This window comes from Argiope bruennichi, chromosome X2 (genome assembly GCF_947563725.1).
Source record: "Argiope bruennichi chromosome X2, qqArgBrue1.1, whole genome shotgun sequence".
NCBI lineage: Eukaryota > Metazoa > Arthropoda > Arachnida > Araneae > Araneidae > Argiope > Argiope bruennichi.
The window spans coordinates 41,422,110-41,437,590 of record NC_079163.1 but is presented as its reverse complement, the minus strand read 5'-3'; the positions used below and the strand labels follow the sequence as shown (position 1 = coordinate 41,437,590).

The 15,481-nt window shown below is 29.5% G+C and overlaps 1 protein-coding gene across 1 annotated transcript in view; it reads right to left on the bottom strand.

The window, feature by feature from the left end:
• Nucleotides 1-15,481, bottom strand: part of LOC129961010 (pikachurin-like) — a 214,304-nt gene that overhangs the window by 42,137 nt on the left and 156,686 nt on the right. The window contains exons 4-5 of the mRNA XM_056074801.1: nucleotides 6,317-6,518; nucleotides 3,771-3,915 (exon numbers count right to left, since the gene is read on the bottom strand). Coding sequence (XP_055930776.1) covers nucleotides 3,771-3,915; nucleotides 6,317-6,518 — 347 coding nt within the window. The remainder of the gene's footprint in view (nucleotides 1-3,770; nucleotides 3,916-6,316; nucleotides 6,519-15,481) is intronic.

The window sequence follows — 15,481 nt, the reverse complement described above, 5'->3', positions numbered from 1 at the left end:
ACACTTTTCATAGAGTGTTAATTTCTGCTCTTTTACTGCTTAGTTAAAAGAGACATTAGGAAATTTTAAATGGGGTCAACAATTAAAAATAATAAACAATAATTATATTGTATGATAACAAATATAACACATGGAAAATATAGTAATATATATAAAATAATAAATGACGTTTTAATGAGGGAAATATTAATAAAATTTCTTCATGAACTGTATAAAAAGAATCATATTTTGTTTAAATTATAAAATAAACATAATTACTAGCTTTACATTTTGGCAAGAATCAAACCACAAGAATCTAGTTTTAAATTTTAATGTTTATGGTATTTCGATAACTGACTAAAAATTCAGGATAAAAGATGCTCTAAAGAAATAATACTGAAAATGGATATTGCGGTGTGACTAAATTAGATGTAAAATGCCTATTTAATTTTTTGGAGAATAAATCTGAAATGTATTTATTTATATCACACACACACACACTATTTGTTCCAATTTTACAATCAATTCTTTGTATTGTTTGAAGTGTAAGAGCTGTTTATGACTCTAAGTAGGATCATTATTATATGCATTATAATGTTCAAATAAGTTTCAGATATATAAGTAATTATGTAAAAATGACCAGCTTAATATTTTAGAACAATAATAATAAAGGAACGTAATTGTGTTAAAAATGTTAGTTTTGTGTCCGAATACATGCAGATTTAGTTTTTGTTTTGTTTCTTGAATTCATTTTGAATTTCCCTAGCTGCTTAACTGCGTTGGCAGTCAGTTACTATTTACTTGTTTATAGAGACTTATATAAAATGTAGAAGTGCAAGCGTTACAACATTTCAAAATGGGATCGAATGCCCGAAGAAGTATATTCATCAACTCTTAGCTGCTACAACTGCAATTATAATATTTCAGAAACTAGACAAATTCTGGACATCCTAGATATATCTCCCTTCTAGAAACAAGCGAGACAAATGGAAAGCAATAGATTGAACATTTCCATTCAAAGCCTGAAATTGATTTTCCCCTGCTGAAGTTTCAAAGGGTGCTGTGTAAATTATCAATAGTGTCCCAATTTAATAGTATTCCAATCTCTTACCACATTGGAAATTACTGATATAATAAATGATTGGGTAAAATTGTTCACCCTTTGTATCTGAAAGGGCTGTAAGTAAATTTACATTATTTGTTACGAAAAGTTAGTAATTGTAACCAGAAGTTACAAAATGATAGTATGCAATTATCTTGAACAAACTCCTGAAGATTGTTACTTTTTGAAAAGTTGTTGTAATTTGGAGGAACTGGAAACGTAATCGTTTGTTATTTATAAATATTTCATTATTTCATATGTATCTGAAAAGCGAAATAAATTAACACTTCTACATTATTTAATTACTAATATTGGAAATTATGTCTGAGTTTATTAATCTTTCAATAGTCTTTTATTCCTAAAGGCAAATTCATTGTTGAATTTCATCTTTTACAGTACACATTGAGCTCTAAATATGCAATGAAATAACATTTTTATCAGTAATGTTGATTATATTCTCTGAAAATTCATTTAGAGAAACAGTAGCTGATAACAAGATTCAGAATCTTTGTATTATCTACAGCTTGTTATAGAAGTTAGTTCTATAATGTCTACAGTTTGCTATAAAAATAAAGTGCAAACGAATTGGGTTGTAACCGTATTTCCATTACAGCGAATGTTTTTGAATGGCGATTTTCTGCTGAAAAGGTTGAGATTTCTTGTTGATTTTTTTAATAATTTATATTGAAACTTCCTACTTTTTCCTTAAACAACCTTTGAAAAATCAAATTAAGTAAATATGTGTTTTGGGTAGTTTATGTTTTGTTTTCCTTTACATCCTTTTTTTATATAACAATTAAATAACATTCAGAACTCTTTTAAAAATTGATCAGAATGCAATTGAAGATACTTTTCTATACCATGATTAATTAATTATTAAAATAAAACAATAGAATAACTAAATAAACTATTAAAATAAAAATAGAATAATAGTGAAAACACAACAAAAAGTATATTAATCATATCAAATTGATAATTTGTAATAAGAATGATTAAAATTAATCCTTTTGCAAATACATAGCAATGCGAAAGTAAAATTATTAATTAATATCAATATGATGCAAGAATTTTGGATATCATCAATCAAAAACAGCAAAAAAATATATTTTTTGCCAATTATTATTTAAGTTAAAATATAAAAATAACCTGACTCACCTTTTTTTCGAAGTTAAGCCATTCCCAGAAAAAAAACTATTTTGCTACAATCAATAAAGTACTTACTTCTTGTGGTTTCCATTCCATTCCAGAATCTATTCCATCTGAATGAATGCACAGGAATCAAATGAGTTTTAGGGTTCTAAAGCTACAATGAGTGCTACCTTTTTAGAAGTTCATGAAAATATAATTAACCCGCATATAGGAATGAGTTAATTATTAACTCATTAAGTGTAAAAATAATTAAATAATAATTATCAAAATTAAAAATTTTATTTTTTAAATTTAAAAATACATGATGTTGTTTGGGTCTGTTAAAAAAATGTGATTTTTTAAAATATGAACTTGATGAATTAAATGGACTAGAAATTTTGGGAAATTTTCGAAAACTATTAAGTAAAAATACTAACTATCTCCTTTTAACTAGTAATGTATTAAATTCAGAAAGTACTTTTATCAGATTATTTCAAGCCTTCTTCTTTAAACCAAAAGAAACACTAATTTTCTCTAAATGTTTGTAACAAGCTATAAAAAAGATTTTATAGATTTATTTTGAAAAATAATTTCACTAAACTTTTGTACACAAATGGCCCTGGTATGCGTTGAAGCTATCAATTCATAAGCTTTTGAATATTTTTGATAAAATTAATGAAATATACAAACTACATATAAAAACGGGTCAGATACTTAAGTCATGAAATAATACATGTGATTGAAACAGCAATCAGAAGAATCAGCGATTCCTCTGATTGCTGATTCTTCTGATTGCTGTTCAATCACATTCACTACAAAGAAAAGTTGAGAAAGCAGGCGAGGATGTCCAGCTTTTAGTTTAAGGCATGCCATAGCAGTTTTTCAAGTAGCATTAGAGAATAGTCATCAATAAGAAATTCAGATATACATAATCAATTTGTTTTTTTAGATCAACATTCATATTTGAAATTAGTGAAAATAGGAACAGTGATTCTTTAATTTTTGATGCAGTTTCATTTATTTGAAGCTATTGATTCTAACTGAAAATATGAAATAAATTAAAAAATACATTTGTAGTTAAAAAAAATTTTTATTTTATTTTTACAATTTTGGATATTACAACTATTTGTATTTCTTGAGCCTCAATTTTGTTGTCAACAAATTCAATGAGCTACTGAGGTTACACAATATCGAATTCGTTCCATATACAAATTTAATCATTTATTTTGGGAGGGAACGAAAGGCGGAGAATACAATGAAAATTAAAAAGGTGCAACTAATTCAATCATCACATCCGCTCTAAGCTGTGTAAAATATTTATATGAAAATCTTGTTCGAATCTTTGATTTAGACTCTCCCTCGTAAATAAAAATATAATTCAGATTTTAAAACCATAATAGTTCTTATGCATAATTCAAAAAAAAAAAAAAATCGGAACTATAAATTGATTAATCATATTGAGCTGCTTATATTTCAAGCAAAATTATGCGGGATTGTTTTGAATTGAAAAACTTGTTGCAGCAAGAAAGTAACTAAAAACAGACCTGTGGCTAAAATTTACCTTGGATCTGCCTTGAACTTGAGTTCCGCTGTTTAATTGCATCCAAGCATCCCATCTATCTCTGTAGATTGTTAACGTATTCCAAGACCGAAGTACAATAGGTTGATCGCTAATAAGGACACCTTCACCCATGCCGCAATCGAATCTAAACAATGAAAGATCAATTTGTTACAATTTAATTACCAAGCAACGAAAGATCAATTTATTACAATCTAATTATTAAGCAACGAAAGATCAATTTATTACAATCTAATTATTAAGCAACGAAAGATCAATTTATTACAATCTAATTATTAAGCAACGAAAGATCAATTTATTACAATCTAATTATTAAGCAACGAAAGATCAATTTATTACAATCTAATTATTAAGCAACGAAAGATCAATTTATTACAATTTAATTATTAAGCAACGAAAGATCAATTTATTACAATCTATATATTAAGCAACGAAGGATCAATTTATTACAATCTAATTATTAAGCAACGAAGGATCAATTTATTACAATTTAATTACTAAGCAACGAAGGATCAATTTATTACAATTTAATTATTAAGCAACGAAAGTTCAATTTACTGAAAATTATTTATTAAACAATAAAACGTCAATTTATTACAGTTTATTTATTAAACAATGAAAGATAAATTTATCTATCTTAGATTATCAATAATATTAAGAATAAACTAATGAATTTGAGAAAAAGAAAAAAGTGATGACACTTAGATGCCAAAGATTCTTGTAAATTGACTTGTCATAAATGACTACTTTTTTTTAGAATGAGGTTTGTTCCACGACATGAAGCCATTTGTTAGACGTGACTCTATCCCAAACATGATACCATTTAATATCTAGCCCTCCTATTCGCATATGTATTACCATGGTTTTGTTTCATGATTTAGCCACAATATTATACATTAAATTTTTTTTTGTTCGATTTATTATCGCATTCACAGTACAGAGCCGGAATTTTTGATTTACTATAAATTAAATATTTTTAATAAATGGAAGTTTCCCTTTTCAATGCCTTTAAATTAAGATGATTTTTTTATTTTCACAAAAGTTATATGTTGAAAGTCCTCGAGCCTAATTTTTACTTGAACTTTAAATTTACTTATCTTTTCAAAGGAATAATACACTTTTTCTGGAAAAATGAAACATTTTAATTTATTAATTAGTCTTATCGACTACTTTTTTCACAAAACATAGACAAAGTGGGAAAAAAATATAAGTAATTAACAGTGAAATTATCCAAAATTCTGCAGATTTAAATTTGATTGTTTAAAAAAATTATGCTCACATTAAAATCGGCCGATTTCTTTATCATAGCATGTAAAAGAATACCAGTGTATTCAAAATTAACGAAATATAAGCAAGAAAAACATTATTTACTAGAAGAAATGACAAAAAACAAATAACTATATTTAGATCACCAGTCACAGTAGTTACTTTGAGTGAAATAGTAAAAATGTTAATTTTAACTTTTTAGTCATTGAAGAATAATAAAGGTTCATACTTCCATGAAAAAATACTTAGTTCTAGTAAAGCAAAAGAATAACTGATTTTAATTTATAGGATAAAGCAGTTTCGTACCATGCCTTTAAAATCAAGAATATAAATTCCTTCATTAGAAGTTAAAGTGCTTGTCTTGTGTTCAAGTTTCAATCCTGCTTAGAAATAGCTTTCGCATTGTTAGAAGTATATATACAGTCAGACCTCGCCTTCCGAGCAAAATAAAATGTAAAAAGTGATTAGCTTAACGATCGATGTTTCGCAAATTGATCGTCGAGGAGATATCTTGACGTCACATGCTGGATTGGCTAACAGTCGTATCGAGCGTTTATTTGAAGAGAGCCCTTATATGTACAGGGAAGAAGTTTTGGATAGATACTGGTAGAGAACGCGGCACAGAGGGGTTTCAGCAAGTGCCTGTGGAATCGGAAACGACGAGACTGTATCTCTGGCTGTGGAGCTAGACGTAGATACAAAAGACATCGATAAGTTGATGGAAGTGTGTAGCCAGTATTACCGAAAAATTTATGAAGCTGCATTCTGTGTCACAGCAAAAAGCTACCGAAGAGATTTGGTCGGAAGAGGAAGAAATAATAGAGGTAACTGAGCAACGACTTTCCAGAGGTATAAGATAGATACAGAAAGCAAGAGAAATGATTAAATCGTATGTTGAAAAGCATCACCCTGATAAGGCAGTAATTGCGAAGGTTAGAAATTCATTTAACGCTAATTCTATAACTCGTTATCGCAATTTTGGAGCTAAGCCAAAGAAAGATTTTTTAACAATTTTTGTATAAAGATAAGCATGCATTAAAAATAATAAATTACACTATTCTATACTTTTTGAGCATTTTTTCGGAATGGAACGCATTGTCCTATTTTACATGGATTCCTATGGAAAAAATTATTTCGCTTAACGAATAAAATTCGGGAACTATGCTCGTTAAGCAATCTGGTTAAGCGTATGTGGCTTTTCACTCCATAGTTTCATTCTATAGATATTATTAATATTACTTGTTTAACAAATATATTCTTACCGGAATTCAATGAAACCTTTGTTTAAAGAAATCGATATAAAATCGCCTCGTAGATCCAGTTTCTCACCGCTGTATAGAATCAATCCATCATTAGCTTCAGGCCGGAATTCGAGTGTCACTTGCATAGATTTATGGGCGTCTCGCAGGATTGGAAGGGCGATATAGGAATCTTCATGGAACCGTGGATACTTTGCTTCTACCACTGTAAAACGAAATAAAATGAAATTAGTGAAACTATACATAAAAATATCTTCCAAGCTAAATTTTTTAAAGATTATGGATTGGTCTAAAAATAGATCATATAAATGCAAGGTAAAAAGTAATAGAAGTAGAAAAATATTCACTAGAAAACATCATATTTAGAAAATGTTATATATACTATAAAGCACCGGACCGGTAAGATGCTATTTAAGATATAAAAATACTTACTAATGTGATCATTTATGAAAAAATGATTGCCAAACAATTGCTAAGAATTTTTAATCGCAAATGATTGCAAAACAATTGTTAAAAATTTTAATCAAAAATTATTGCGAAACAATTGCTAACATTTTTTAATTAAATGTCTATAAAAAAATATCTACAAAAAGAAAATTATTTACTTTTTAATTTCTTTGTGCATCAAAAAATGCAAAGGGACGATAAAAAGATTTGGCTTATTTCAAACAGAAAATAAGTAACACTTTTAGTGGTATCTGTATTACATTTATTACAATTTCATCATAGATGATTTTCTAGATATCTGATTATTCTTGAAGCATTTGCACAACATGAAAATTTTTATAGCTGAAAATTTTTATAGCTTTGATTTATGCAATTTCTTGTAACTTCTGTAAAAATGCTATATATATTTGTAGAGTTGCATTCTTTGAGGCAGTTATATTATTAAAATTATTGTTTGTTTAATTTATCAACTTCATGAGCAATAACAGGAATAGAAAATTTCAAGAAAATTTGATTTTTAATATTATTTTGATTACACAAACTAAAAACTCGCGAAACTATTTATCTGAGAAAAACACATTTCAAAATTCAAAATAACAATAAATTCTTAGAATTTTGGCAAAAATGAATTATATAATATATAGAAGTTGGGATTCATACATCAGATAGAACAAAATTCAAACAGATTTATATTCTAGGAAATCTATTTATTTAAACAAGTAAAAATTCTGAACTGTATGTGACAGAAAAAGTAAATGCTTTTATGTCTTCAAATCATACCAAAAATCAAAATTCTATTAAAATCAACAATGAATACTAGCGAGGTATCAGCAATTTTATTTATATCAAACCACTTACAAATACGCTTTTAAGGTGATCTGTTCAATCATTATTTGAATGAAAAAGTATAAAAAACAAGTTTTTTAAAAAAAATTCTAATCAAACTAATCACTTTCGAAAACATCATAATCTGGGTAATAATGTACACGGAAAAATGTTGAACTTAAAAATCATTATAAATTTAATGAATAAAATTTTTAAATTATATATTCTTTCTTTTAAAAGAATCTGTAAGTACAAGTAATAATTGTTTTTTACTTTCCGGACTAACAATTATTTCATTTTGGTTTACACTTCATGTGCTCTTGTGATGAAAAAAAAGTGCACTCTATAAGTGATTACTGGAAATCTTTTTGTAATTATCAGTTCGTTAGACTTCCATTAAGAGACTCTTCCATTAGAACAGTTCGTTATATTGCCATTAGAGCTCTTAAGAAGATAACAGTGAATTCTTTCTTTTTCCCCGCTTGCTTTAGAAAATACGGTAGTAGTTCTCTGTTGCTACATCTCATGAAGAATATTGAAATATACATTGCTTCTGTTTCAGGTTACACATTTTATTTTATTTAGGACGACTGGGAAAACAATTTACAAAATCTTTTATTTGGGAGAGGGCGAAAAAAAAAAAAGGATACTTTGAAACCGAATGTTGGCAGTTTTGAAGAAAAACTATTGATTCGAGGAATGAGAAACGTTGTACTTAAAAAAACTTTTGCAGGGAAAGAAGAATGTGAGATTGCTATATTCTGAAAGTTATGGCCATTTTTCTAGTAAACAAATGAATAAATTGAGTATGCATTATGGCTAAGAATGCTGGAAATATTTGACTTTCAAAACAAAATGTCTTCTAAAAGAAATATAACTTGCAAAAGTGATTTCCTAATGATTTGCATATGCGATAAGAATTTTAAAATATTTGTTAGATACAATTTATGAAATGAAACGCAAATTATCAATAAATAAATTAGTAGAACGATAGTAGGATATCAATTATGTATATTAGAGCACCGCAGAAATTAAAAACTTTAAGCATACCAACAAAAATAAATCCCTTTTCTTATAAAATAATTGCAACTATCACTATGAGTCTTATTGCATTTATAGTTTAAAATTTTAATCAAAATTTGTTGGCCAATTATATAAGTCACGTTGCTTTGCATGTCTAAAGTTCATTTGAGTAGTATTAAACCAGCGAGAATGGTCTCTCCGAAGCTTTCTCGCATACTCTCTAATAAAGGCCTTGGACAAGGTCGCGAATTCCTAATGTATTGGTGAACGATAGTTACAAAATATAGATCTTTGTCAGGAATCTAGCATTTTTACTGAATCTATCGCGAGAATATGTATTTTGGGCACCTTTTTGTCAGTCGACTGACATCAAAATTTGAAAGAAAACTATAGTTGTAGTCATAAGATAACATGCCAAATTTTGTTGATTTAAGTCATTGTGTTTTTGAGTTAGCGCTTTTACATGCATGTGATGTACAGACGGTCAGTTATCTGATCGCATTGTTCCAAAATTGGATAAGTTTCTATAATTTAGATAATAAATCTGTGTAACTAATTTTATTTACCTAGCTCTTTGCGTTTTGGAGTTATGGAATTCAATTATACTCGAACAGCTTGAAAGAAAGATTTCTTGTAAATTGATTTCGTTCAATATTTTATAGAAATCTATTTCGTCGTAATTCCGTATACTAAATTTTGGTAGTATAGTTCAAAACGTATCTGGATTATGTTTTCAAACAGAAAGATATAATGCCGAAAATTTGTTTTTTGGACTCAGGAGGCTCTGAAACGTGAAGATTCGTTAAAATCTCGAGTTCGAATTTTTTTCACGATTACAATACTTTCTCTATACTTTCTATACGAGGAAGTAAAAAGACCAATGACTTTCTCTATACATTATATACGAGGAAGTAAAAAGAACAATGACTTTCTCTATACTTTATATACGAGGAAGTAAAAAGAACAATGACTTTCTCTATACTTTATATACGAGGAAGTAAAAAGACCAATGACTTTCTCTATACTTTATATACGAGGAAGTAAAAAGACCAATGACTTTCTCTATACTTTATATACGAGGAAGTAAAAAGACCAATGACTTTCTCTATACTTTATATACGAGGAAGTAAAAAGACCAATGACTTTCTCTATACTTTATATACGAGGAAGTAAAAAGACCAATGACTTTCTCTATACTTTATATACGAGGAAGTAAAAAGACCAATGACTTTCTCTATACTTTATATACGAGGAAGTAAAAAGACCAATGAATAGCTATGTGTGATCCGAAGAATCATTGCCAAAACAGGTAATTAAAAAATGATCAGCTTCTATAAGTATACCGATTATAAGGCAAAAATAAGGTTCGCTTTTTCCTTTAAAAAACTAATCACGAGTAAAATTCAATTAATAGCTGTTTTCTGTCTTCTAAAAGAAATGTAAATGCTTGGAGCATATGCGGATCAATGATATTTTATCTTTCATAAATATTACTTAAAAGTAAATAAATAATTAAAACTAAATAAATAAATTAAAATAAATAATTTCATAAATATTTCCTAAACTTATATAGATTAGAAATTTTCAGTAAGTTTACCTTAAGACGGGAATTCATTATTTGTAGAATTAAATAAAATAAGGTGTGAATCTTTTTGGATATTTTGCTGTTCATCTCTCAGTTTAAGGGAAAGTAAAATATAATATTAAAATTCATCGTTGCAATAAAATAGGGTATTTGGGTATTACAAAATCGGGATTATTTTTTTCCGACTTTCCTGCATATAAAAAAGTGACATTTAGCAAGTATTTAAATAGGATTGTTCCTCTTTCAACTCACGATCTTGGTCTGAAAGTTGGTATCGATTTATGATTTAGGGCCATATGTCAAATTTCAGACTTTTAGGTCAATTGTTTTTCGAATGATTGTGTTTATATAAATACGAATAAAGGGACAAATAGAAAGTATATACTCTTCGCAGGATTCAATATGAAACTTTTTATATGTTTCTAATTATTTAGCAAAAACTGTATATTAAATTTATGACTGCTGCATGTACACAAAGAGAGACATATTGATAGTTTTTCCTTTGATGGATAAAATTCCATTCGGATGTTAAGACCATTAGAGAAATATTACCCATTCAGACTGTTGCAATTTTTACAGTCATTTTAATTGCAAAACATAAACAAATACATATAATAAAATTCAAGATACAAAATTTTCTAAGAACTCAATTTTTTCAACAGCATGGAAAAGATGAAAATCCCGTGTCTTCAGTATCTCCAGTTCATTTTCATTTTTACTTTTGGAAGCTGTCACTCACCAGACAGTTCTAAGCAAGTAAAAGCATGTGAACTTAGGCCCTCTTTACTGTGTTTTCAGTTATTCTTTTTTTAATTTCAGTTATTTAATTTTTAATTATTCCTTTTTTAAACAGACAGCCTTTTTTGGGTATTGGTGATGGACTCAAAAAGGTCTAAAATGCAGAGATTTATCAAAGTCGAATTCTTTTCACAATTTCCATGCATTTTCTTCATATACTTCGTTTATGGGGAAGTAAAAAAGGCTTTGGAGAATTACAAACTTTATTTGTTGATTCTATTAACTATTTAAAACGCTTTTTTTTCAAAACTATTAATTATTTTTAACTCAGGTTTGCTTGTTTTTCCCCCTATTAGTTACTATTCATTACTCTAAAGGACATGATGACAAAAATTGCCAGTTTTTCACCAACTATTTGAAAGTTTTAAAGTACTTAGATTTTTTTTTGTTTGTGATTGAGTATTTGGAGGAATATTGTGAATTCTGAGGAGATTTTCTTAAAGTGGTGACCTGCTTCTTATTTAACAGGTGGATAGATGTACGGGAAGATGAGGAGGAAAGTTAGAGATTGACCACTTTGTGGCTGGGGGGCCAACCGTGTCGAAGAGGATGTCAGTTCGGTGAATCGACCGGTGTTATGGAAGGGTTATGTTAAAGATAACAGTCGGACTCCTGTCAATACTGCTTTGTTCAGTGGTGGCAAGGTGGTCAGCTGTACACAAGAAGAAGTTGCCCTCATTTTGAGTGCAGAATAAAGATAGCGAGAATGGCATAAGGATTTTCAAAGGGCGATTAAAATGAATGCAGCGTTTACATAGAAATGAAAGGTATACGGAGAACATTATGCACAGATATATGAACATTATGTAAGGCAAAAAATCTAAGGTGATATAAATATATGATGATTTTCTTTCTGCAATTAGAAAGCATTTTTTGTCTATGTCGATTCCAAATATACATTTTGTACATTTTCTTGAAGATAATAGGAAATTTGGGAGCACTTTTTGCTTTTGAAATTCACAATTATCTTTAGAATTTGAGTTATGACGCAAAAATGGAGAAATTTTACTTGAGTTTAATGCTTCTATTACACAAAAATGATTACAATTTAATTTCAATATTCATTTCAGAAAATGAGAAAATGACTATAGCAAAATACAAAAACCTGATATAAAATAAATCCTTTTGGGGAAAAAATTATTTTTTATCCGCTATTTGCGTAGTTACATTATGATGAAAATTATTTTTGAAAAATCGCGTTATGCGAACTAGATTGTATTTGTCAAATGTTAATTTTTAATATTGAACATAACATTTCAGCAAAATAAGAAACCCCTCTTCAAAATCCTTAGAACACTTTCATTTTTAAACAAATGGACTTCCTGAGTGCTTTATTATAATTAAAATTAATGTAAAAAATAATCAACCTCTTACTTTAATTTTTGGAAAAATTTAATTTTTTACTAATTAAACTACCAGTCACGTGAATTCAATAAGTAATTCATGAGAATAATTTGCATGAGTTTTCAAGTTATTATAATGAAAAATTATTCTTATAAATATTAAATGCTTTTAAGCAATTCAAGAATGCGATAGATTTATGAAAGTATTATGTAATCTTCTATTCACTCCAGGGGCTCAATGTATTATCATGAAAGTAAATATTACTAAAATTTAATCAGTACAAGGAAGATGAAAGTTAATATCTTTTAGAGTTTCCAATTCACATCAAAAGAAAATAAATTAGAATTCTCAGCTTTTGGAAAATCCCAAAAGTCATAGCCGATTCACACTTTTTGATGTAATGCATTATCGTATATTTGATAAAGCAACAACGAAATATTTGTCTTTTTTAAAATTCATGTTCATTTCGTAGTTTAATTAGGGTTACAAAACGTCAAGTACAGATACAAGTAAAGTTACGCTTACTTCGTTATTTATCTCATGAATATTTTAAAAACTGTTCGAAAATGTCATGATTAATTTAAAGGCAGTAGGTTTAGATCTACATCCACTTGAGAATAAGCATACCGATTTTTTAATTTTTTTTCATAATTTAATGATTTTACATGTTCTGCTGCGGTAAAATATGCACACTTTTGTTGTTAGAATCCTAAAGCTCGAGTACATGTATGTAATAATTTCTTAAACACTCCTTTCAGATTTAAAGTTTTCAAATTTCACAGTTTTCTCCTTCCAAGGAATTTCAAGAATCTCTTAAAAATACTGAATCTGAGATTTCTTTTGTATAGAATTCAAAAGTAAGAACTATTCCTCTCTGAAATTTATAAATGGTCCCATTCTTGTTTGATACTTTGTTTCTGCGATTTTACGTTTATACCCATGGTTTAGTTTAGTTATATTAGCGTCCCGTTTTAAAGCAACACTAGGGCTATTTTGGGACGGACCTCGTAATTTTGAACCGCGGTCAGATGAAGAGGACGACACCTGAGCTGTCACCCCCCTCTCCACACCACGGCACACCAGCGGGAGGACGTTTGGCCAGGACGTTTAACGTGCATCAGACCCGCTCACACGACGGTTCTTCGGTGGAATCGTGTCTCGAACCTGAAACCCTCCGGTTCCGAAGCCGAGACCTTACCACCAGGCCACCGTGGCCCTCGTTTATACCCATGGAGTATGTGGACGAAAAGTTTCCATATAAGTAAGTAATAGTAAGCAAGAAGATGAGAAGTTTCCATATAAGAAAGTAAGTCTCATAGTGGTAAAGCAATAGTGGTGTAGTTGTAATGCCCTATTTCCTATGACCGGGAATACTTCCTAAGGGAGGAGGGATTGGTTTTATTTGAGCCAGTGAAGGACATTTTGAACCTGACAACAATACCTGCTCTATTATAGCAGTGACCGTCACTTAGTACCAAATCCGATATTAAAATAGGGCACGAGTTTAGCATTTTTTAGTTACAAGAAATAAATATGCCGACACCTTGGCATAAGGGTAGCGTGTCTTCCCCGTGATCTGGGCGTAACGAGTTCGAATTCCGGTTCGGACACGGTTGTTCTTCTGTGTTCTATCTGTGAGGTGTATGAATGTACCCCCTGTAAAAAGGGATTGTGCAAGCGAATGTGACGCATGAAGTAGCTAAGTTGTACTCTTGACCCTAGTTGGAGCTATAGAAAAAAAACAAGAGACGCTCACTCTGCTTAAATCGCTGACAGATAACTGTCAGCTGGTTTGTAAAGTGCCATAAGTCACAACAACAGATATAAATATAGCTTCACACCCAAAGTCCCAAAATGGCCATGGACCAGAATAAACTAAATTTGTATCTGAAGACAAAATTAAATATAACTTTGAACACTTTTATATATCTACAATAAAAGTAGGTTTTATGCTAACCTGAACGTATGCATTTCTTCAAAAATTGTTTATGTCTACATTAGTTAACATTATTCCGTTCTTGCATGTTTTTAGCATCCTAAAATGTTTGGTTCAGAAAATAAATTGGAGTTTTCGCATACCATTTTATAAAAAAAAGGAAAGTTTTCCTTTTTTTTATATTTTTGCAATGAAGATCAGAAGATTTGAAAATTTGTAGGACATAAATGTAATAACTCTCATAAATAGACCGACCATTTTGTGCTGAGTTTCGGTCGCTAGGTCTCGATGTTATCGTAACGCACAGCTTTTGCATTTTATATAGGTTATCCTGTCCTTAAAGCACGTTATTCATCAATTTTTTTGAAAGAAAAACTTTTTGCACTTAAAAGATTCGGAATATTTTCATACGCACATTATCTAGTTAAAGTAACTTCTTATTTTATCGATGCTTTCCTAATTTAAAGGGGAAAATGAACTTGACTCATTAACGACTTTCGAACTTCGTAGCAACTTATACATACTGTTAACTGAACGTTGTGTCTATCACCAGATTATCACGGTAATATTAGAACTTCTGTAAAGTGAAGGAAGAAGATTGAAAAGTGTTTCTGTGACCATCTATTTCATTATTAAATTAGAATTTTAGTTGAATGCTATTGAATTTTAGTTGAACAATGCGCATTTGCAATGTAAATTTCTTACAAAAATGGTTAACAGTTATATTCACAGAATGCACTGCAAGCTCATTTTAATTTACTTGCTAAAGATTCAATTCTTTTACCTATGCAATAAATATATTACTGAATAGCTTTATAAAAACAGTTAATGTTATGTGTAGGACAGGTGGATAAGAAAGAAAACAAAAAGATTGTGCGTACTAGAAAAATAGCAAGAGTTTAATTTAATTACATTAACCTCTCGTTTCAAAGCAACACCAGGGCTCTTTTAGGGCGGACTTTACAGTTTTCAGCGGTGGTCAGACGACGCGGACGATGCTTGAGCTGGAACACACATTTTAAACTTACACGCCACAAAGTTGAGATGGTTTCTGTCCCTTCCGATTTTTAACATACAACAAACCTGCTTACACTTTGGTTCTATCGACCTCGAGCTTAGAACTAACTTCGCAGCCGAAACCTTGTCACCAGACCTCTACGGAGCTGGGGCTATAAAAAATCACAATGACAGTAATTGGATATTTTGCACC